This window comes from Ciconia boyciana, chromosome 7, assembly GCF_034638445.1.
Source record: "Ciconia boyciana chromosome 7, ASM3463844v1, whole genome shotgun sequence".
In the NCBI taxonomy this organism is placed as follows: domain Eukaryota; kingdom Metazoa; phylum Chordata; class Aves; order Ciconiiformes; family Ciconiidae; genus Ciconia; species Ciconia boyciana.
The window spans coordinates 1,159,040-1,181,942 of record NC_132940.1 but is presented as its reverse complement, the minus strand read 5'-3'; the positions used below and the strand labels follow the sequence as shown (position 1 = coordinate 1,181,942).

The 22,903-nt window shown below is 43.2% G+C and overlaps 1 protein-coding gene across 2 annotated transcripts in view; it reads right to left on the bottom strand.

The window, feature by feature from the left end:
• The window catches only part of NEGR1 (neuronal growth regulator 1), a 302,027-nt gene that overhangs the window by 61,541 nt on the left and 217,583 nt on the right, over positions 1-22,903 (bottom strand). For both annotated transcript variants that reach the window (XM_072867357.1, XM_072867358.1), the window contains exon 5: positions 1,325-1,445. In XM_072867357.1, the coding sequence (XP_072723458.1) occupies positions 1,325-1,445 (121 nt within the window). The remainder of the gene's footprint in view (positions 1-1,324; positions 1,446-22,903) is intronic.

The following is a 22,903-nucleotide window of genomic DNA, read 5'->3' as shown; positions in this document are numbered from 1 at the left end:
GGAAATGGCTAATTAAACCCAGAGTGCTAAAACCTGAGCTACAATAGTTTCTCCATAAAATATGTTTCTGCTGCAACTCCCCCGGAACATGTGTACAATATGATATGCATCTTTGGAAACAGGATGCAGATTAATTTCGCCAACAGAAGAAAAACATTTACTGTTATACGTAGTAAATTGTTTATACGATTATATTGTTTTAGGGAATGCTTTAGGATATGGTCAAAGTGCAATAGTTACGACTGCTCTGAAAACTCACGAAGGAAGACGAGCAGCTGATGCTCCTAAAGGGGAGCAGCTGGCCAGTGAGAAATGAGCTGACAGATGGCTTTCTATGAAAAATGGTCATTAATATTCTCATGTCAACTCCCAGGTTTAATGGGATGTTCGAGCTGAGAAACCCAGCACTTGGAAGCCAGGAAATTCCAGAAGCTAGAAGGCGCGGATGGACAGTTGCTTCCAAGGAACGATATCCACTTGCTTTTGCACCAATATGTAAACTTAACAGAAGCAAGCTCTTAGATAAGCTAAGAGCTGTAAAACAAAATTTCCTGTTCAAAAAGAAAAATATCTACCTGTTTAATGAGCTCATTTTTAAAATAAAGGTGACCCTACAGAAATGCCTGTTATCGTTACATAGCACTAAGGACCTGAAAGTGAAGCTGCCTGTGAACAAAACCAAAGCACACGGTCTGTTTTTAGGGTTCAAGCAGAGAGCGGTCCCCCGACCCCCTCTCGGATGCTGTGACATGTATAGCAGCTCTGCTCGAGTCTGTGGACTATAAACCTGTGGCCTAGACCCCTAATGGCACAACTGGGTGAAAATTCATGCACATTAAGGTTTGGTTGAAAGTCTTGTTCATGAACCAACCTTCCCACCCCAACACCCTTAGCAGGAAAACCTATGAAGATGAATTAAAACAAAAATATATCCTTTTAGTAGACTTTTTCAGTGCCTTTCTGGTTATTATACTTAAAAGGCTGTAATTACTAAAGCATGTCTGAACGTTAGGCTCATTATTGCAATTATCGCTATCACAGCCCAGCCACGGACAGCCTGATTACGCCTCATTTTTGAGCACAGAAACTACGACCAAAAGGAAACCGAGAAACTTCCCCCGAAGCCGCACACCGTGGCTGTTGGTAGCCAACACCTCCAAGCACCCACTGTTTAAAGCTCAGCATTAATTTCAGGACAGCCTGCTGGACTTGTCATCGCGGGGACAAACCCAGCCCAGCAGTCTCCTCTCTTTTCCACCCGGGTCCCCACGGGCGGGCAGCATCCCCAGCAGCACAAGGGGGTCGGCGAGCACCGGCTACTTACTTCCTCTCTCCTTTGTACCACTCAAAGACCGGGGCAGGAACTCCTGCACCTTCGCACCGTATCAGTCCGTTCCCTCCAAGCATCACACCGCTGGATTTAAGTTCCTGAATTGTGGGGGCAACTGAAAAAAAAGAATTGTAAAATGGATATTTGCATCTAGATACGCAGATCGTTTAACGCCACTTCTCTTCAGCACGCTTTACGTTACTCTCAGCCTGGCGCATGTTTTCCAGCTTGATTCACATTCAATCACGTTTTCTTCCAGCAGTGTAAAAATTATCCCACACAGCAGATTCTGATACAGATCTGTGTATCTGGTGTAAAAAACACAACTGAGACATGAAGAAATATCAGTCCCATACTCAAAAAAGCTGTTTTTCCAACTCGGTTACTCAACGTAAAGTATAACTATTTATTAGCATTAGTGTCATACAAGACGTATTTAAAACCTGAGAATCGGGGGAAAAAGCACATGAAGCCCCAACACCGGTGCCGGCTGCGAGGCTGCGGGGACCCCCCGCAGCGGGGGAGGGGTGCGGCAGCGCCTGGGGTGCAGGGTCCAAAGCAAAAAGAACATGGCCAGCACCACTCATCTTCTGCATCGTGTCTTCTGCAAATGCCCCATAAGCCGCATAGGCTCAAATGGCCTTTGAGATCTTGTTTTGCGTATTGAAAGAACAAACTTACCTTCACAATTATGAGCCAACTGTAAATACCACGTAACGGCATGACTTTTCCAGTATTACACTGGATATAGAGTTCTTTCTGTAAATATATTTTGTCTTTTTAAATAGTAAACATTGTAAATAGCAATAAATATTTTAAGCTTAGAACTACAGATACGAATAAAGATAAAAAGCGATTGTCAGGTTTTTTAGTTGCCAGCGAAGGGCAACTGTAAACTGAAAATAAAACACAACAAATTCCTCAGGAAAGAGATTATCAAAGGAAAGGCTGAACAACAACTGCCTTCTCCCTGGAATTTCTTTTACATTTTCTGTTTTTAAACAGTAATTTATGTGCATCATAAAAACGCTATAAAAACCAAACCACAGAACTTATAAATAAAAACCTGTTTATTTTTTCCCAAGCAGTTTTCCAGATGTTGCTTTAAGGTGTTTATGTACATGTAAAATGCTGACTGACTCTCGTCTGCTTCTTTCGCCGTCTCACCCATCACTCAGTGCGCCACGTTAAGGGACCATAATCTTTTATGGGAACCAGCCACACTAAAAGAAGCATCAGAGATACGAAAAAGCAGCGTGACAGCCAGGTTCCCCGCACGGGTGGGTCAGCTCCATCACACATCTCATCGCACACCCGTCCTTCACCAACACCATCAACGGCTGCGTTTCCAGATGTGTAGGACATTGTGCAGGAATCCAGCTGTCACAGCCCAGGGAAAGAAAACGCACGCTCTTAGCACTTAGCACCGGTCTTGATGTTTAACAAAACCACGCGAGGACCTTTCGGGTGGGATTAAACAGAGAACCGGTTCTCTCTCGCCCATCGCTCACGTCCTACCCCGAGACAGGCAGACTACAATTTCCCACAGCTGACAAACACATCCTCTGCCTTTGACTTTCTCTTCCCAATGATTACATCAAACCAATCCGTAAATTCATTAACTTTCAACCGGTAACATTAAAATTTCAAGCGGATAATAAACCTATAACCTATTTGCATGACTATTTCTCCATAATCTGCATAGGAAAAAAATCAGGTTTTTTTTGTTACTCCATAAAAATAACAGGGACATATAAAGCTTACTCTTTCCTGAGAAATGAAGCAGTTTGTGCGGCCAAGACTTTTAGAAAATAGCTTTAAGTGAGACTGATCACATGAAGAGCTGTGAACCGGTTACATTTTGCCTCTGCTCCTACAGCACCGCGTGGCACCAGCAGCTACTCAGAGCACCGCAAACCTCGTGGATCAGCTTGTGCTTCTGAAGCGTTCAAAAGAATAATACTAAAATTGTGCAAGATAAACCATATAAAAGCATCACCTGGATGACAGAAGGAAATGAATGTCTACTGCACAGGCATGTGGTCAACGGAGGCTGCTGCAAGCTGGACTACGACTGGGAGGTCTACCTCTCACACAGGGTTTCCGCCTGCTCTGGGACCGGGGACTGCCTGCCAGCGCTTCCACTGCTTCCCTCAAGTTGTACAAAAGACGTGAACGCTGCAGCATAACCCCTATGACATTTCTCCACCACTAGCTCTAGTGTGACCATGGTCAGGGAGCAGCACCCTGAGCACGCAGGTCCTGGGGCTTCTGGCTGCAGGGCACCAAGCCCAGACCCCTGGCATTCAGAGAAACGCCAGCTCGCTTCCCCGTTTACCTGTGCCTGTCTGAAATTGTGGTTCTGGATTGCTGGGGGGACCTGGTCCACCCGCCTGCCCAAAGCAGGGCCAGCCTGACCCAGGTGGTCCCCATGGATTCCTCCATCCTGAGGTTTCAGAGCTCCAGGGAGATCCACAGCCTGCCTGGATGGCAACGCACCCACACAACTTACCTACATGGTTACAGGTATGCACCTTGCTGCAGTTTTAAACTGTTACTTATTTTGTCCGTGGTGACATGAAGAGCAGGACTAAATTTTTCTTTGAAGAAAACTTTTACCCGTTTAAAGACTTGTGTGCTCATTCGCTCAGTCCTCATTTACCTAAACAAACTCAGCCTAAAAGTAACTCAGTTCTATGTCTCATTTCAGACATCGCATTTCCCAAAATACGTTCTTGTTTTTTGTGGTGCCTGGAAGTCCTCCAGTTCACCCACACTTTGCCTGAGTGAGTGTGCCCAACACGAGATGCAGTACTACCAGGGAGATGGTGCCAAGTGGAACAAGGAGGTTGCTCCACATGGTCTGCACGTGATGCTTTCCTACACGTGATGACACCCTGCCATTGCTGACTTAACGTGGTGTTTCTTTCCCCATTGCCCTTTGGGATTTCTGTGGCATAAGCCTGATTGCCCATCTTGCATTTGTGCAAGTCCGCACCTGCCCGTGGATGCTACCCCATGCTTCTGCTCCACTGATCACCTGCTATTTTTACCACCGTTCCGTGCGTTGAGACAACCTCCAGTCCTGCCTGCCCCACGGGGCAGTCCCCTAGCAGTGCTGGGACACCTGCCCTAGGGAGCAATGGAGATTTGCTGCACCTGGAATAAACTGAACACGGCAGACATAAGTAGATATAATCTATTTTTGGGGACACCAGAGAGAAATTCTGGGAGAGGAACCAGGGTAACGCACTGGATCCGTACGTTGGGCAAGCTTTCATGAACTGAAAGTTGAGTTTAAGCTATTGACATCTCATGTATTTCCATCACCATTGAAAGGTGCTGGGAAGATTTTCAGTGATCGTAGGTTTTGTCTTTCAGGTGCTGAAAGACGCTGGGAAGATCTATCATGACCATGGGTTTTGTCCTGTGCAAGAGAAGAGCTGCGACCACCCCACGGGTTCCACAGGGTCTGTGAGTCCTTAAGTAGCAGGAAACAGTACTTTATCCAGCCCTTTCTCCACGTCATCATGCAGTGGCTCCTTGGAAAGCTTTGTAGTAAGAGGCAAACATTTTTCTGTATTATACAAAGGGAGTGGAAATATTTGGTTTTTTTCTAATTCAGAGTAGGTAGGATTATTAGCAAAAAATTGAGTTTGAAATTAATGTACCACACTGTGTGCACACTACATGGACAATATTTAACTCTCATGAGTTAAGCAGAAAGAGCAAATAAAAGACCAGCAAAGGCCTGAGTCATGTAGAACGTTTTTTCCAAAAAGTACCACCTTCATGCTTCTCAATGTGGTCTGCCCACCTTTTGCTTGGTGTTTTGTGGGTTTTTTGTGGATTCTTTTTTTTGTTTGGTTTTGTTTGGTTGTTAACTTTTTAAATAAATGCAGAACATCACTGGTAATAAATTTTAAAATTAAATGATCCATAAAAACGTACAGCTTGCCGATGCTTTTTCAGGCAGGAGCCCCAGGCACTGCACTCCCGGTGCAGCTGGGAAGGGGATGCTGGCTGGATCCCAGCTACAAATTATGATTCTGGGCTTTGTTGTCCAGTGAGGCAGAGTTTTGTTTGGAAAATACTGAAAAACTTCTGAAAAGGAAGTTTTCTTAGTTCTTCCTTTCAGAAGGATTTCAGCTTCTGTTTGTTCAGAATAAAAACAAAAATCAATATTCTCTGCTCTAGGAAATCCGTGGTTAATACGGGTATGAAAACACCAACCGAAGATAGCTGAGAGTCACCCTTCGCTTAGATTTTTCATTGTCAGGTTATTTTCTTGTTTTTAGTATAAAGAGAAACTATGCGATGCAAGCACATTTCTGGTGCACTGATTAGTAATGTGCTGAGCCAAAAATCCATCAGACCCTACTGCTCCCATTGGTGTGGAAGACTGAATAACTCCAGATGAAATTACACATCTAAATACCTGCTGCTGCTGGTTGCCAAGGTTTGTTTTGGAAAGGAAAGAGACAAACACATGGGAAGAGATTCTTGGGCCTCCACTATTTCATGTATTTTTAAAATGTTTTTCCATGTAGTCAGCAAAACTCGTTTTTGAGAAGACATTCATGATTTGATCTTATTGCTGTCAGTCACACTGCAGTTGTCTGCATTCTCATGCTGCTGGGGCCACACGTGTTTTCTCCTACGTAAAAGATTTTGAGTTTATAACAATCAGGAGTACTATATTGATCTAAATACGTAAAATTTAGCAAGACGAAACCTCATGTATTATGTTAACAAGTGCTCACAAGGTTCAATCCAATTCTGCCATCACAGTTACCCCAGCACCAGAGTGCCCAGTACAGCAGGGATGTACAAGGTCAGCCCAACCACCCAGGAGAAGAGATGGATGGAGGCTGACAACGTCCCCCCTCCAGCCAGGGCTGGCGCGCAGGTGTTTGGGAGAGGTTATAATAAACATACAGAAAATAACATGATTCTTCCTCCCATGTAGCACCCCAAGAATTTAGAAAATTCCCGAAACGCATGCAGCGATGGTTCCCCCACCCCGTCCTCCCCCCTGCGACAGGTCTCTGCATTTTGCTGCGCTGATTATCCCTCTGTCTGATCACCTCCACCTCATTAGATCCTTCTGCAGCTCTTTACAGCTTGCTTTATTTTCTTTTGTATTGCCAATAAACTTGCCAACCCTCTGCTGACGCCCTTTTATAGGGTGTTATGAACAGCACAGGGGGGCTTCCAGCGCACTCCCTGCCCCGTGCAGGGACCGGGGGGATCTGACCCTCTTAAATTACTGGAGGGGGTGATTTAAATCCTGCTCAATCCCAATGGCGATTAGATGCCTTCCAAAGCCCCTGGCAGGCTTCCTGCAAGGCCATTAGGACCACTACCAGCCATACCAGCATCGCTGCCCACAAATGCGGCAGGTAATCCCGCACATCACCCACCATCCCGGCGGCGGGCAGCTGCAGTCAGGTTTTTTACGGCTGCTTAGGGAATCGATAGCAAGGATAAATATTGGCCATCAAGGAAAATGTTTTCATTCAGGAGTTTAATAATGGTACTTAAAATATTACAGAAAATCGTTTAGTATCATTAACAATGCAATCCTGCTCTATTCAGCTGATTGATCAAACAGATGCTACCAAAGGTCCTGAGTGGGCAATAGAAGGTAAAGAATAAATACAGATGGATACAAGTTTAAAGATTGGAAGAAAGATGAAAAAGGTAAAAAGAAACAGCAGCTTTAATAATCAAATTTTAAATAAACTAGTTACAGCTGGAAAAATAGTGGAAAAATAAGAGAAATTTTGGTTAAAGATTCAACGTAAAAGAATCCGAGGCTGAAGGGGGCACGGGGTAGGCAAGGCTCCGGCAAACCTTCCCTCAAACTCCACAGCCCCCACAACTGAAAGCTTCACCAGGTTTTCCCCTCCCCAAGTTACATGGGAAGAGATTCCAGTTGTGTTGCAGAGACACAGACGTGCTTCCGAGTGCGTGCGGAGCACTTCATTATACATCATAATAAACACTCAAGTGAGCAAGAAAATCACAACTTGTCTCAAAGGTATAGCGCATCAGTAGAGTGAAACCCTTTACCTGGAAGAGCCTACAGGAGGAAGGAAGGGGGTTACAGCCACAGAGAGCTCCCAAGGGGGAGAATGTAATAGAAAAGTTAGTGGTCTGCCAGAAGATACTGCAGTAAAATGTAACAGTGATGTTAACAAGAAAACCTTGTGTAAGACTAATAATTTAAAATGTATTTGTCATTTTTATATCTCCTAAATAATGGTTATATAAAACAACAAAGAAAAAAAAATAGATTATATATATCTGTCAGCAGTACTGGGCTTTTGTGACTCATATTTGTAGGTTTACTCTCCCTAAGGTGGATCCCTGTTCAATCCTCTCCCACAGTTCATCCCCGTGGAGCAGAGCACTTAAAATAAATGCTTCATTTCTGACTTGAAAGTAAATTACTGGAACTTACTTAACATCAGTTTCTCAAATACGTGTAAGTGCTTTGCTGGGAAAGGCTTTTTTGAGTGGGTGCTCGGAGACTTGGCTTAACTGGGGTTTTACTAACGCCCTTTTGTGTTTGTCCCTACATGAAATGGCTCAGGAGGTAAGGCTCTCCTTGACCCAAAATACATATTTATTATCCCCACAGAATACATATTTATGTGTCCCCACCAGAGGGATTTGACATGAGAAGCATGTGAGCGAGGAGGACCGGACCCGACATGAACCGGGAGGCCATGAAAGATGCCACGGCTGCTCGCTGCGGGTTTGGCATCATTTCGCCGGAGTCATGCAAGTCTTACCCAGCAAAGCGCAACGTGCCTCTACACCACCTAGCACCACCATGAGTTCAGGTTATATCAGTTATTGCTAAAACAGCATGGGAAAAGTACAACTGCCTACTTTCCTTCTTATTTAGGAGTAACAGAAAAAAGCACCACGGAGGACAGGAGCACGACATAGCATCAGCAAGAACACTGATGTGTCGGTGGAGTTATTCCTGTCCCACAACCAAATACAACGTGAGTTCGTTAGGCAATGTGCTCAGTTCGGTGTGTGAGCCTCGGGGGGACCCGTTAGAGATTTCTGGATAGATGAGCACTACATCAAGTGCGTACACACACTCCGATGTGTGCACATCCCTTTTAATTTTAGTGAAACAATTGAAGTTTCAATAAATACCCCTATTAAAGTCTCATGTGACGATGCCGAGTACTCACTGCACTCCATCTCTCTCCCAGCGTGTTAATGAGAAAGACGTGAAAACTATCATCTTGGTCTCCCACTCCTGTGCTAAAAGAGCTCCATAATTATTTTCTGCTCAGTTTCTGCTCATCTGATACCACCAACATGTTCGCATGAGTCAGGTGTTTGTGCGGGGAAACCAAATTTTGCAACTTATGTTCCATCCAGAAATGATGTAAAGTACTGTTGAATCTGGTTTCCCACCCAAATATTTTCATTTTGCTTTTAAATGTCTAAAGGAGCAGTTAGAACAATGCACGCCACACACTGGCATTCAGGCAGGCACAGAAAGCATGCAAGAAAACTCCAGCTAGAACAGGTTTAATCTTTTAACATTTTAATGAGCTTCGGGACTTTTATGCATATTAGTTATGTTGCCCTAATTACTCATTATAATTCTAATGTGCATTTTATATTTAATTACAATGCTTATAAAGATTTGGTATGGACAGTAAATTATTATAACTAGCACGTGTATAATGATCATGAGCTGAATTTATTAACTTTTACACTAGCATTCAGGGCTGGCAACTTCCAATTTCACCTTTGTGATTAACCATATTGTCTGATTAAACTAACATTTTTGTGGCATTAATTGTAAATGTCAAAAAAGTCTTTTATTTTCCTGGTTTTCATCAGATTTTAATTTGGCATCCTAACATAGTCTTTTGTTAGTGAAATTGCTCTCCAGTGTGTCAAGATAAAAACTTTCAGGTAAGAGAACAGGTTTTCTGAGATCTGTTTTCTGCCTCAGAGAAACAGATACGAGCAATATTCAAATATATTCATTTATATATATACACACACACAGTGTTTTACCAATAAAGTAACAAATCTTTACAAGTGAAACAGTATTACTTGTACTTTATATAATTAAGATGGTCTTCCAATAGTCTAGCTTATTTAATTTTTCTAACTTATTCAGAGCGGCAACCCCACCTATTGCCAAATTAACGGCGTGGTTTAATAATGCCTCTTCATATCAGAAGCTTCTTCAATGTGTGGCAACATTTGAGAGACATGCCTTTAACAATCACTGGGCCAGACAACTAATAAGCTTATTTTTTCCCCTCTCTTCTTGATGACTTATCAAAAAACACTGAATTCAGTGGGATCTTGATGTGTATGTATACATAAATTTTATATGCAAACATACAAGGTATCAGTAAGAATTCAGTTCAACTCCTGCATTTCTACATGTAAGCCAATGCCTCTTTTATGTTTTTCCCTTTCCTATTCAGGATTTAACTTTACAAACCAGTATACTTTAAGTGTTGACTAATTAAACAATTGTGTAAATACCTTGCACTAGCTGTCAGAAAACGAGCGGATTCTCAAGCATTCCCTGCGCATAATTTCGCACGTCGCAGGGTGCATCAGAATTTCCCGAAACGTGTATTTCCCGAAACGCGCATCTCCCTCAACTACACGTAACGGATTGCATTATAACAGACCATCCAACTCACTGGCTGCTGTGCAATTTATGTTTTTGGATATAAAACCTCCCAGTGTTAAGTTGAGAGGAAAGCTTAAAATCCGCAAGTAATTGTTATGTGGGAGAAAAAAAAAGAAATCAGCAACACAAAATAATACTTAATAAATAATAGGCCAGCACACAGGAATTCTTAACAATGTGTTTTACAAGTATTTGAGAAACAAGAAAGAGGAAGAAACTTAACAAAACCTCCCAAAACCAGCAAAGCAAACGAAGACCTCTAGGGAGCTACATAAGGAAATGCAAGTTAGCGCGCAGGTGGAAGAACCGCTTTGTTTTTCTGTCCATCAGATTTTATCTCACTGCTTCATCTATTTAATCCTTCTGCTTTCCAACAACCGCTAGCGTTGCGCCGCGGCCCTGGGTGAGGCAACCTGGGTTCCCCGCGGTTACTACACGGACAAATATTTTTGCTGGCCCCGGTGGGGGGACGCTCCCCTGCTCTCTTTAGCCCCTGCCGCCCAGCCCAGCTGATGTGACTCTACATCTTTTTGCAAATAGCTATGTCCTGTTTGACAGAACAAGTCCGTCCACCGTAAAGGAATTCACAATGTGAACAAAAACCTCAGGTCTGTGCGCTCCCCGCAGTCGGGGACCTCATAACATACATCAGAGCAGCTGGGGGAGGACAGCCGTGTCAGGAGCGTCTCATATCTGCATTTGTCCAACGGCATCGCACTCGCCCTTTCCACAGGCGTAATTGAAGCCACGATGAACAAACATGAAACAAATCCTGCATTTGCATACAAGACTTGTTGGTAATTTAGAAGGAACAGATGCACAAAACATAAATAGGGATATAAATGTTCAGTGTTTGGCGTTGTTTGATACGGTGGAGTTGGTTTTAATCTTTCATTGGCCAGTGCGGCTCGATTCAAATTTAACTGAAGTCAAAGTCTTTATATTGACTTCAGTGGGCTTTGAATGAGGCCCAGAAAGATCTGCAATAAAAGAGAATTTCACACTTTTCAAAACAAAAAAAGTAAAAAAACCCCGCAACTTGAAAGAGCACTGGTATAACAAAGACAGCTCTTGTCATGTAATCCCTCTTTTTATACGCTATTGCTCTTACTGCTGTAATTTGAGGGAAAAGTTGTTATTGATACTTTCTCATCAGCAAAGAATGGCCAAGCATCTGTAATTACCTGAGTCGAAAGAACAAACTTTTATGTCTCATGGCATAAAATATGGTATTGACAGGACCCAGCAGAACCGCCGATGGTCTTTTTTGAAATATATGAAGGGGATCTATTGGAAAAGGGTTTAAAGCTTTCCGTGTGGTATGTAGGCAGGTTGAGAGGCACAACTTCTGGGTCCCGACACTGCACCCACTGCAGAGAGGGGGAAAGTGTGTTTGCTGGGATGTAGGTGGCACCCGGGCACTGCGGCACGGACGGGCAGTGGCTGCTGAGGAGGGCGCGAGGGTCTGTAACGGGGTGCGGGTCTCCTGCTAGAGGAGAGGTGGCAGAGCCTGAGCAAAGTGTTGCAGAGCCTCAGGATCGTGTAACAGGGCATGACACCCCTAATGAGTCATTTGCAAGCGCTGGCTGGGGGGACTTCAAGGTGAAGGGCATCTCTCTGAAATTCAAGAGAGCATCTCCCCCAGGAGAAGGCACCTCGGGAATGGCTGGGGTTAGCTTTTCCCACACAGCATGCACACTGGTCTAATTTTCATTCCCCTTTTGCATTCACTCTATTAAGTCACATTTCTCCACATGTTGAGAGGGACTACTCGGCCCCATGCAGGAGCAAGGAGAGCCCAGCGATGGGGAGCTTCATGCTGAAAGGCAGGGCAGCATCTGTGAAGCTTAAGTAGTGGGAGAGAAAGATATTTTACTCCATGCAAGCTTGCTGTTAAATATTGCAGTGCTCCGTGTACAGGAGGAGCAAATGTACATCTCTGGGTAATGGTGGAGGACCGGAGCTAGCTTGGCAAAGGGACATTTCCGTATGGGACAGGAGCACCAGCACGGGAGGACGCGGGGGGAAGAAGGACGATGTGCTGTTGTGTCCGTTTGCCCGGGGGAGCCGGGCAGCCTACCTGAGCCAGGCTCACCAGCTGCCCCACTCGCATCAGCAAACCTCCCTCCCTCGGCAGTTCCTACTGGAAAAGCTTCCACACGATTAACGTGCCCTTGCACTCTGCTGCGGTTCCTTTATCTCAGCAATTTATTCAAATGTGCGTGTGGAGGTGAAAGGCGAAAAATGAGTATCAGCATCCCAGAGCGGTACTAAGGAACGATGAGGAGGAAAGGGGATGCTTTCATACATCTGATGCCAATCCAGAAGGAAGAGTTGGCCGGGAGCCTGGGTGCGAACAAACATGAGTGCTTTCACTTTTCTGTTTCTCTCCCTCTAAGGAAGATAAAAAACAATGGACTTCAACAAATTCCAGGAATTACTAAGTAGATCTTTTGGCAGTAAAGCCAAGGAGAAAGTGAATTAAAGCAAGCTGGTAGTTTTTCAAGGAAAGAAAGTTTGGAACAAAACTGCAAAATATCTCAGAGTAGGTTAGAAATGCAGCAAGAGACCTGCTCGAGTCCCACCAGAGCACACCCAAGAAGCCAAAACACAAAAGCAGGTAAGGCAGGCATGAGACATCAAGGACAATGAGAAACCATGCTACACGTACATTATCAGCATTAAAGAAAAAAGTTACCTGCTGCTCAGTACCACCCCACGTGGTGCCCAGACCACCAAAACACTCGTGGTGGTGCATTTCCATACCACCACCCCTGCAGCTTGACCCTGCCTGAAAATGCAACATGATCACTAACCAAAAACCTGAACACTGGACTCAGAACAAACCCTGGGGACCCACATCCCTTTGGCCTGGCAAGGAGCCTTTTGATGACAATTTTCTAAATAATTTTGCATCCTCACCATGGACATTTTTTCTCATCCATGTTTCTCACACTTGCACCTGTAAGTGCCACATCTCAAAAACTTATGAGTGTCAACACATGGCACATTCTGCCTTCCCCAGCAGTAAATGGGCATTAGTGAGAAAGCATGATTTGTTGTTCATGAATCCATGGCAGCTGTTACCCTCCTCAGGTTATCTCCCAGGTACGAACACATCTTGCTACAGTTCCAGCACATGTCTGGGGACTGGAGGCATGCCAGGTGACTGCCAATTCCCTCTGAACAACAGGCACCCAGGGCCTCAGTCCCCAGGACCTCAGCCAGCCTAAGGTCTCAGAAATAACAGTTTCATCATTGCTTGCTTTATGTAGAACTTTGATGAAGTTTATTATCCTCATCTGATGACTTGAGACAACAATTAGCTTACGGAAGACTGTTCTCTTATCTTCCATAGATTAAGATTTATTTGTCCACTCTTGGTATACAGTCCTGGTGGCTCACAGGTGACCAACCTTCCCTTCTTCTGAGACGGTGGAGCAGAAAAGCAGGAGGAGGCACCTGACAACGCGCAGTGCTGGGATGAGAGGCCAGCACCTCCCAGAGATGCTCAACAGACCGGTTATCTAGTGCAAACCACCAGCTTTATGGGGCACTAGTGTGGTCTCAGCTGAAGTACCAAAAGTTCAGAACAGCAGAAGGAATTGGGATTAGCAGAGCTGGAAAAGATGATTTACTAGGGATATATTTCATCACTAAATATGCAAGACAGGAGAAAAAAGGAATCAGCTCTTCCCTATCTCCTTTAAGGGCCAGGTGAGCAATAAACAACCAACATTGAAGTAAGGGAGATTTAGGTCTGGTAAGCTATTGCTGGAAGAGATTGTTTAAGGAGATTGTCAAGGTGGTCTTTCTCTTTTTTAATTTTAAAATAAAAGTTGACAATTTGAATACCAGCATCTGCATCTGGACAGCAGCATCAAACTGACTCCTCAATTCCTCCTCTGGGTTGAATTTTTGTGGTCTCCAAGATCCTGGGATTATTAAGCATCAGAACAGTTCCTATAACGGCAAATTCCGTACTCATTTCTGTAGATACTAGTGTTGTGGTTAAGGTTATATGCCACTTTTCAACACAATGGGGGAAAAAAATTATACTCTTCTCAGCTTACAATGATAATGAAATCTCCAGGTTCATGTCTAACTACAAAAGTGAGGTATGCACTGAAACTGGATTTGGAATGAAAAAAAAAAAATAATTCAAAAGACAGAAGTAGAACTTTTTTGCAGAAAACTTACCCTGTACACCTTGGATCTGATTTCATATATTCTACATAAATAACAAAGTAGCTAGGTGTACTCACCAAAATGATATTTCTAAGGACAGAACTCATTACTACTGTATAATAAATGGAAGCATAAGTCAGAGTTAGCACTGAACAGATTGTTTGGGGTTGCAAAGACAGCAGCTGTCACAGCTTGACAGCTTTCTTGTTAGTGAATCAGCTTTACTGACAGTCTTTTTGATTGAAAACCACTGTTCGCTGACAGTGTGTTATAGCTGATATACATATGTATCTCATGAAGAATGAGAAAGAGCCATAAAAGGTCTAGAAGCTGTTGCTCTATATTAAAAAGAAGTGAAGTTTACATAAAAGGTTTTGGTTTCTCCCCCCTCCTCAGTAATCGGCGGCAGATGTAAGCTGATAGAAACAGGACAATCTATACTGATATGTGACAAGCACACACGCACGCACAGGCAAGTCCAAAGTGTTTTTTCTAGCTGAAAGCAATAAAGCCACAGAAATACTAGTTGCTTTCAAACGCTCTCAGGAAAATTTGAGTAATTGAAAACAAAGTTTAGAAATAAAATTACAGAAATAAAACTCAGTGCAACTCTGACAGGGGCTCCCCAGACCTCCTGCTGGCCCAAAGGGGAGATCTGCTGGCGTAGATATATCCATATTAATTTGAAAAAGAACCCATTTACTTTGAGTCACATTCTACTTTTCTCTTATATGCTGCATCTATGTCAATGGTTTTGACTGGCAGCTCCACGGGACAGGGAGCATCGGCCTCTGCTTTCTGCAGCACACCCAAAATACCTGTGCAAGACCTCTGCAGACTTATGGCACCAAAAAATTAGCTGGCTGTGGTAAAGGAGGTATTGGATTGAAAGAAATGCATCTCGGGGGGTGGGTCTCTCTCTCTCTCTCCCCCCCCATCTGTATTTATTTATAAGTTTGTCCATAGTCTTTCACCTCAGTTTTGTGGTATTTCACCAGATAAAAGCCAATGAACTGGGTACAATGGATGTCACCTTTTATTCTGAGATCATTGCTTAGAACAAAGCACACATGATGCTGTGCTAAGGAAGACCACAGCTAAGAAGTGAGAGCCATTTACAAACACCAGAAATGCCCAGGGCTTTGCAGTTTGTCCCTGATGATCATTTACATTCTTGTTACAACTGCTCATTCCCAAAGAGCTTCACATGCTTCTCAAGAAGAGACAATAGATTGCAAGTCAAAACTGGGATGCAGACTTGACTGTGCATAAGAAGCCTGGAATACTGGGATTTCCCCACTTAAGCATTTAATTGCTGCATTGAGAGATAATTCCTGATTTGCTCTTTTTCTTGAGATTCTCTTTTGCCATTAGTAATACCAGGTGCAGAAGCAGTGAGCACCAAATTTTGAGACATTTGATATTAAATAGAATTTTGCTCAAAATGTACTGTCTCTAGTGTATTTTGAAGTGAATTTTTCTGAATTTGTGAACTGAATTATTTCAGTCTAGAAATGACTATCATGATCTTTGTGCACAGTTTGCAGCAGGTATCAAAGCAACTGAAGCAATATGGTCCATAATGTTACTTGTCTTTGGGAAGCAGCGCTGAGTGCAGCCGTGCCTGCAAGGCATCAGAGCTTTCATTGCAGGAGCTTGTGTTTGCTCTACAACTTTAAGGTCCAAGAAAGGTCACATCAGCCACAGAATAGTTTGTTTTTATTTGAGAAGAAGCAGAAAATATGAAGAGAACCAGCTTTATGAATTATAATGCCTGAAGAATGATGTTGGCAATTTTTCCTTTCTTTTGTGTCAACAGCACTGCTTTGTTTTAAACTATAAAGCAGAAATATTACTTCTCAAAGCTCCCCTAGCTCTGATCTAGTGCCTACACCACACACTTGCTAATACCAGCCAAATTGCAGAAGTTATTAAAACCTAATTTAGCAATCTCACCAGGGGACAAACAAGTCATAACAATATCATTACAGTCTTATCAGGGACTGGATGTCTCGTTGAAATGCCGAGTGTAGTCAAGGTAGGAGCCAACGGGGACCATCACTGCATGGCATCACAGCCATACCCATACACTCACAAGTTATGCTAAATAGATTTCTTTTGCAGAACCATTTCAAAGTAACAATGGCTTCTGCCGGAAAAAATAATAATGAAAAAATAAATCAAGGGATGGAGAGTTTTGCAAGACTGACACACTGTTCAGACTTGTCTTTTCATGACCCCAGTTGGTATCACCAGCTGCACTCAAAACCCATTTAGACTGTCACCTCAAAGGCACTGTGCTTACAAGGGAGAGGGAAGACCAAGTCTTAGACCAACAGGAACAAGGATGACTACAATTACAAGGAGAAATATTGCTTTACAACATGTTGACTATTACAAGAAATATTTTAAGTAATTGTTTTTGCTGAAGAGCAATCTGGGCAAGTGAACACTCCTGGAAGCTGAAGAGCTCTCCATTAATTTTGGCTCTAGTTTGGAGTCTAACACAGCCTGCTGTATGCTTCAAATTGCTTCTTGAAATGCATAAGCTCTTAATAGAAGATGACTCATCTCTAAAGACTCCAATTTTCCTGAACTGTATTTTAGCTGGTATTCAAAGGGGGATCACCTGGAGGCTGGAGAGCTAGCAGTGGTTCAGAGCTGGGAGAAAGCATTCACTCCAGGTAGGACTGGCTTCCTAGCAGTGCTTTTCCTCAGTCACTACAAACACTTCCTCGCTTTGCATCCCATCAAGTCTGAGGGGGTTAACATCCCACCTGTGGAGGTGAAATTTCAGCACCTCCAAGGATGACAGCAAGCTGACCCTCCCGGGAGCCGGCACTGCACCCTGGGAAGCCAGCCCCATTGAGAGGAGCACGCTCCTGCTGATGCCAGGAGAAAGAGCTGCGAGAAAGGCAGCTTCCCCAGAGGTGGATGCACAGAGGTGGCCAGAATCTTACTGTAACCTTATTTTGACTTTAAAATGACAGCACAAGTGGAAAAGTACACAAAAGTTATTAATAAAAACTTCATTTTTTTCTCGTCCACTAATCCATGAGCTGGTCCCCGTACTTTCACCAACAACGGCCTGAAGCCTTTATGTTGTGCCTTTGCAACCACCATCAACAACATATCGTTGACAATATTTTGCACCGATATTAGGAGAGCTTGTCATGGATGCTCTATTATTTCCTACAGCACAGTCTCCCAGAGATGCATAAACATAATGAACAGCATTTACCAGAATACCATAATTATACAATATCTGGACCTGTAACTACTGGCAGAGTGTAAATATGTGCAAATTAGTACAGTTACTTTTATTTCAAGGACTTGTTTTCCTGGGGACAAGAAACAGACATTACTTTCAAATGGGTAATCATGGCAGTCCTCAGAATTAACCACTGCAGAAATAACAAGTAATCAGCACCCATAGGCTTCTGAAACAATAAAATCCAAATTTGAATAATAGAAACAATCTTTTAATAGCTAGGTCAGACGTGCTGCTTCCCAAGAAAACAGTGTTTGAAAAAGGATTTGTTTGCACATGCTTTAATAGCTCTCTAACTCCTCAGCGTGGTTCACAGGTTGTTGTTGGCGATACTCTTCACATAGCGAAGAGAGAACGTGAGGTGTTTTTTGGTGTCTTAAACTCTTAATTTGCCTTTGCATCTGAAAGCTGGGCCATTATGGCAGCAATATTGGTGTTACGCTGGAGCGGCATCTCCTCTTCCACTGAAGGAGCCAAGCTGCATCCTTGTTCTGCAGCTTTGTGTGCCAACCCGAAGCTTGGTCAACCCAAGATCTTTGTGTAGAGCAGAGGCAGCTCACTCGACAGGCCACTGCCCTTACACATCTGCACTGCACTACTGGCAAACGCAGGATGCAGCCCCCTGCTGCCCCCAAAGTAGCCCAAAAAAATCACTTGGAGGGGTGGAAAATCACTTGGCAGAGTTAGGCAGAGATTTTCTTTAAGAAGATGAAAAATTTACTCTTTATCTGTTGGAGGGATATCTTGAGTACTAATACTCTAACTTCTTCAAATACAAGACCTCGTTTCATGTTGCCAAAGCCCTTGATTATGTGCTGTGGCAGCAGAATGCCATCTACATGAAGGAGCATTATAATCAATTTTGTCACGCTTCAATATGAGCAACGTTTTTCAGAAATATGCAGTAACCGCGCAGCAGTTTGCAGAACCTAATAGTAAACTATTACACCGCAGAAAGAAATCAATGTTAATTTATGAGCCAAATCGCACTCGAGTCAGAAACTTGAACTATATTGTTTTAATCTAACTCCTGAAATGTTAATAAAAATACCTGAAGGACATAAAATGACAAACATTACTTTCGTAAGAGGCTTCTTTCCCCACCAGTGAGGAGGAAGGTACTTTCTTCAAATCAACTACATTCTTTCCCACTGCACCAGTTCAGGTAGTTTTAAATATATGACCAGTTTTTATTGAATTGGTATAAGTTGTTTTTCATTAAATGTTACTATGAGTAAATTGCATAAATTACAAATTACATAAATAAGAATTCAGTCCCAATGTTGACCAAAAATAGCAAAAAACACCCCCCAAAAGTAAGAAAACCCCAACTCTGTTTACGTTGTGCATGATCAAAAACTCCTTTTTACAGGATAGCAGAAAATTCTTCAAAGATCTTTATTTTACACAAAACCCCCCTGTCCTTATTTGCACTAGTTTCAACTGAAATATTTTGCTAGCAGCTCCTCATCTGGATGGCTGGACCCAAAGACAAGCTCTGCTATTATTGACTTAAGCCATGATCAAAGTTTTCATCTCAGCTGTGCTAGCATCTAATCTCTTTTAGCTAGAGTGGGTGGCTTTGTATTCTCATGTATTTGACCTACCAATATAGAAACTAATTACACCATTTTTTCTCTGCCCTCAGCTGTGATTATGTACTGCAGGGAAGACGTCCTCTCCATCGTTCCTCTGAAGGCCTTCTACATCTTTTTAATTGAAGTAGCAGCTCAGATGTAAGAGTTATAACTACTGAACTAGAACATCTGTACAACACAGAATCCCATTTTTTGAATTAGGTTAATATTTAACAATAACAGGAAAAACAAGTCAGGAGATGGTCCTGATGGACTAATATGTGAACCTCCACACCCCTATCACTCCTGACCTGCCTGCGTTGCAGACTGGCAATACGTCCTTCGAGAAGTTAGCCCACGGGTCCCCAACAGCACATCGCGGAGCAGCACTGTTCTCACCATTCAAGATGTTAGCACAACTCTAACTTTCATCTTTTGCAAGAGCTTTTCAGATTAAAAAGAGAAAGGAGGACACTGTCCATTCCCCAGGTCTGTGGCAGATAGGACAAAACAAAAGGGGACCATCCACACAGCCTTCTTCCCAGAGAAACCAGAAAAATTTATGGAGAACAAGGCAGCCTGAAGTCATGCTTTGAACACAGCTTATGCCTGGCCAGGGTTATCTTACTCTTGCAGACTATGACCCACCATGCAAGTCCATGGTGTGCACCAGCATTGCTCTCGCCCTCGTGTCCAAGACCAAGAAGGCTTGAACAGAGCGAGGAGTCACATTCTGGAAAGCTCACGCTGCAATAAGCACCACTGATCCATTAACAGAATCAAATATGAACCAGCAGTCAGATTTCCAGGAGTCCCCAGTGTGACTTAAAAGCCAAAATCCCATTTTTGAGAGGTAACGTGAGAGTTTAGGAAAACATGTTTCACAGAAGCCAGTGAAACCGCACTCCGGAGTGCTTTTAGCTTTTCAGAGTGTAATTTTGATACTTCAGAAGGGTATTGCAAAGTTCAATCTTCCAAGGCTCCGTGCACACATACCTCTTGAAACAGTCACTGGGAATTGTGAGAGCAAAGTGCTCTCCATCGTTACAATATCAGGAAATACTTTGTGATTAAAGGAGAGACCAGTTTTAAATGTGTGAATTCCAGCCAGTTGGATCGTATCAACCACTGCAACACCAAGATAAGGTCTCTCTGTTCCACGGTCAAATATGAACATATGACTTCATCTCACATGGGTGCAATTGTGTTTGAAGAGTTGACATGACCGAATTTACTCGATATAAATGACACCATAAAGAAAAGCAGTAACTTCTCCTCCACAGTTGTGTTCTTTCAGAGAACTGGTTTTAGCTGGTTTAAAAGAAAAAACGTTGTCATTGGATGGAAGTGTCCTCACCGAGAGGAGCTGTTTCTGATTAAGTTTCAGGTCCCTTAAGGCTGTGAGATGCAGTACCCTTGACTGCAGTCGCTGTTGTAAACTTCTGGTACAACAGACACGAAGTCTGTTCCTTCTCAGGCTAGCTAACAAGCCAACAATATTGCCAAAACAAAGATGCACACAAACACATACAACTGTTCCATACATTGTCCATGCTGTTAGAACAACAACAAAAAAAGTTGCACTTACAGCTCAAAATACATTTATGTAGACTCACTGTTTCTCCAGCAAAACGACTGCTGCCCTCCTAAAGCCACTGCTAACCATAACTCCCAAGTCCTAAATTTAGTCAGAGATATAAATATGAAGCTGCACATCTGTAGCTATTAAAAATGGATAGAAGCAGAGTTATTTATTTATGCTTAAACAGAAGCCCCTCTCCTCCCCTCTCTTATATTAGAGGAACATGGAAATTGAAACTCTAAATTGCTGAGTAATTTTATACTTGGTACCAAAGCAGAGGAGAACCGAGACCTTCAGAAAATATTTGGGCGTTGCCTTTTTATTTAATAATGCATCCACCTTGATTGAGGGACGTTTTCTTTATTGAATCCAAAATAAAAAACCTTGCCAAGCAAAGGTTTTTCGTAGGTCAGCAACAGTTCACAGCAAGACACTTCCTGGGAAAATAAAGTCACAGCAACGTGTCCAGGTATTAGGAGCCCCAACAAACACTGAAGTCCTATAATGTTTTTCCCCAGTAGGTTTAAGGTTACGGATATAATTAGGTTAGAGTGGCTTGTACAGTATGTCTTATTTCAAAGTAAAATCAGAGTATTATGCATAATATTATGCAAAGCACCATAGCAACAGTAAGGCAGACTTCTAAGAAATGCTAATGAGATAAGCTGTTCTGCAAAAACCCTAACCTGTCCAAGCAAAACAAACACATTACTTAAAATTCAGACAAGAAACTCACACATTCCTCCTATAAAAAACCCCCCACAACATAAAATGTCTTATCAAACCATCACAGCAGGAAGGACGCGAGCAGGAAGGGGGCACGAGATCTGCACAGCAGACACCTTTCTTAACCGGCTCGCTGCTCCCCGAAAGACCCCGTCCCACACGACTGGTGCTGCTCTGGCTGAAAACCAGCGGCAGAACTCAGACGCCAGAGCCCGGGAGGGTGGGCAGCAGCCCAGGGTCGCTCTGCTCTGGATTTGAACAGGACCACTGCAACCCAGGTGATGCAGTGCCTGCTCTGAGCACACACCCGGGGTCCAGAGGCAGAGGAAAACTTGATGAAAGGAGGAAAAACAACAACAAGAAAACCCTCACCCAAACCCCCAACTTGGATGATTTACTGAAGAACATGAAACACATGCATAAAAAGGAAAGGGTAAAGGAGGCAGAATCATTCAGAACACAGAATATGACCAATTCAATGACCACAATTGTTTTATATTTCAGGTTAAGACAGGGAAAGAACAATGCGGCAGGTACTTGAGTAAACCAAACTGATACAAAACCTATTGGCCTAATAAATGTCAAAAATATACTCAAGAGCTGGATGAAGCAAATGCAGAGCTACGATGTCATTTCTGAGGTGCAGGGAAGTGCCTATTACTGCCTCCATGAATCCTTTTCATAAAAGGAGAGCGCAACAGGAGCCAGGGAATTACAAGCCAGTCCATTTATCTCCAATCCCCATAAAAATGCTGTTCAAGCAATCAAAGATGTGAAAGCACCTGGAAGATAACAAGAAGATAAGCAATCGCCAACAGGTTTGTTAAGAATAGATTGTGTCGGGTCATCAGTTCCTGCAGGGAACAGCAGTGGATGCCACAACTTATCTGCAGCAAGCATTTGACCACATCTCCCATGCATGAGCAAGCTGGGCTTGGCTACGCTGCCTTCACATGAGTGCACATTGTCTGGAAGGCTGTTCTCATGGGTCTGCTGCTCGGTCTGCTCAGCTGGACATCAGTCCTGGGCCTGCCACTGGTGGGGGTTTTCATTGACACCATTATCAAAGATGAGAACCCTGAAACCCTGCAAATTGAAGAAGTGGCTTGAAAACTGGACAACACCAAACAGGAATGAGTTCAACACTTAAGATTCATTAGCTAGATGAATACAGTGAGGAGGCGAGACAGCCGTTCTGCACAGAGTGACCAGGACTGCCGGGGGTAAAACCCCCCTAAAGTGTCCTGCTGTCACAGGGAAGTCAGATGTCCTAGCCAGATATACACACAGGCATCAAAAATAATCCTTCCACACCCTTGGCCATCCAACACCTCACCTGGCATGCTAGCTCAAGTTTTAAATACCTTATTTGAGAAAGCCCTTACCCTAGCACCAACTGATCTACAGAAAAAGAAACATTTAGTTAATCCCTTAGAAAACATGACCCAAGAATAAAGATGAGATGAATCAGGGCTGGTGAACATAAGGAGGTAAACATGAGGAGCACAAGTCCACTGCCTTCAAAGAGATT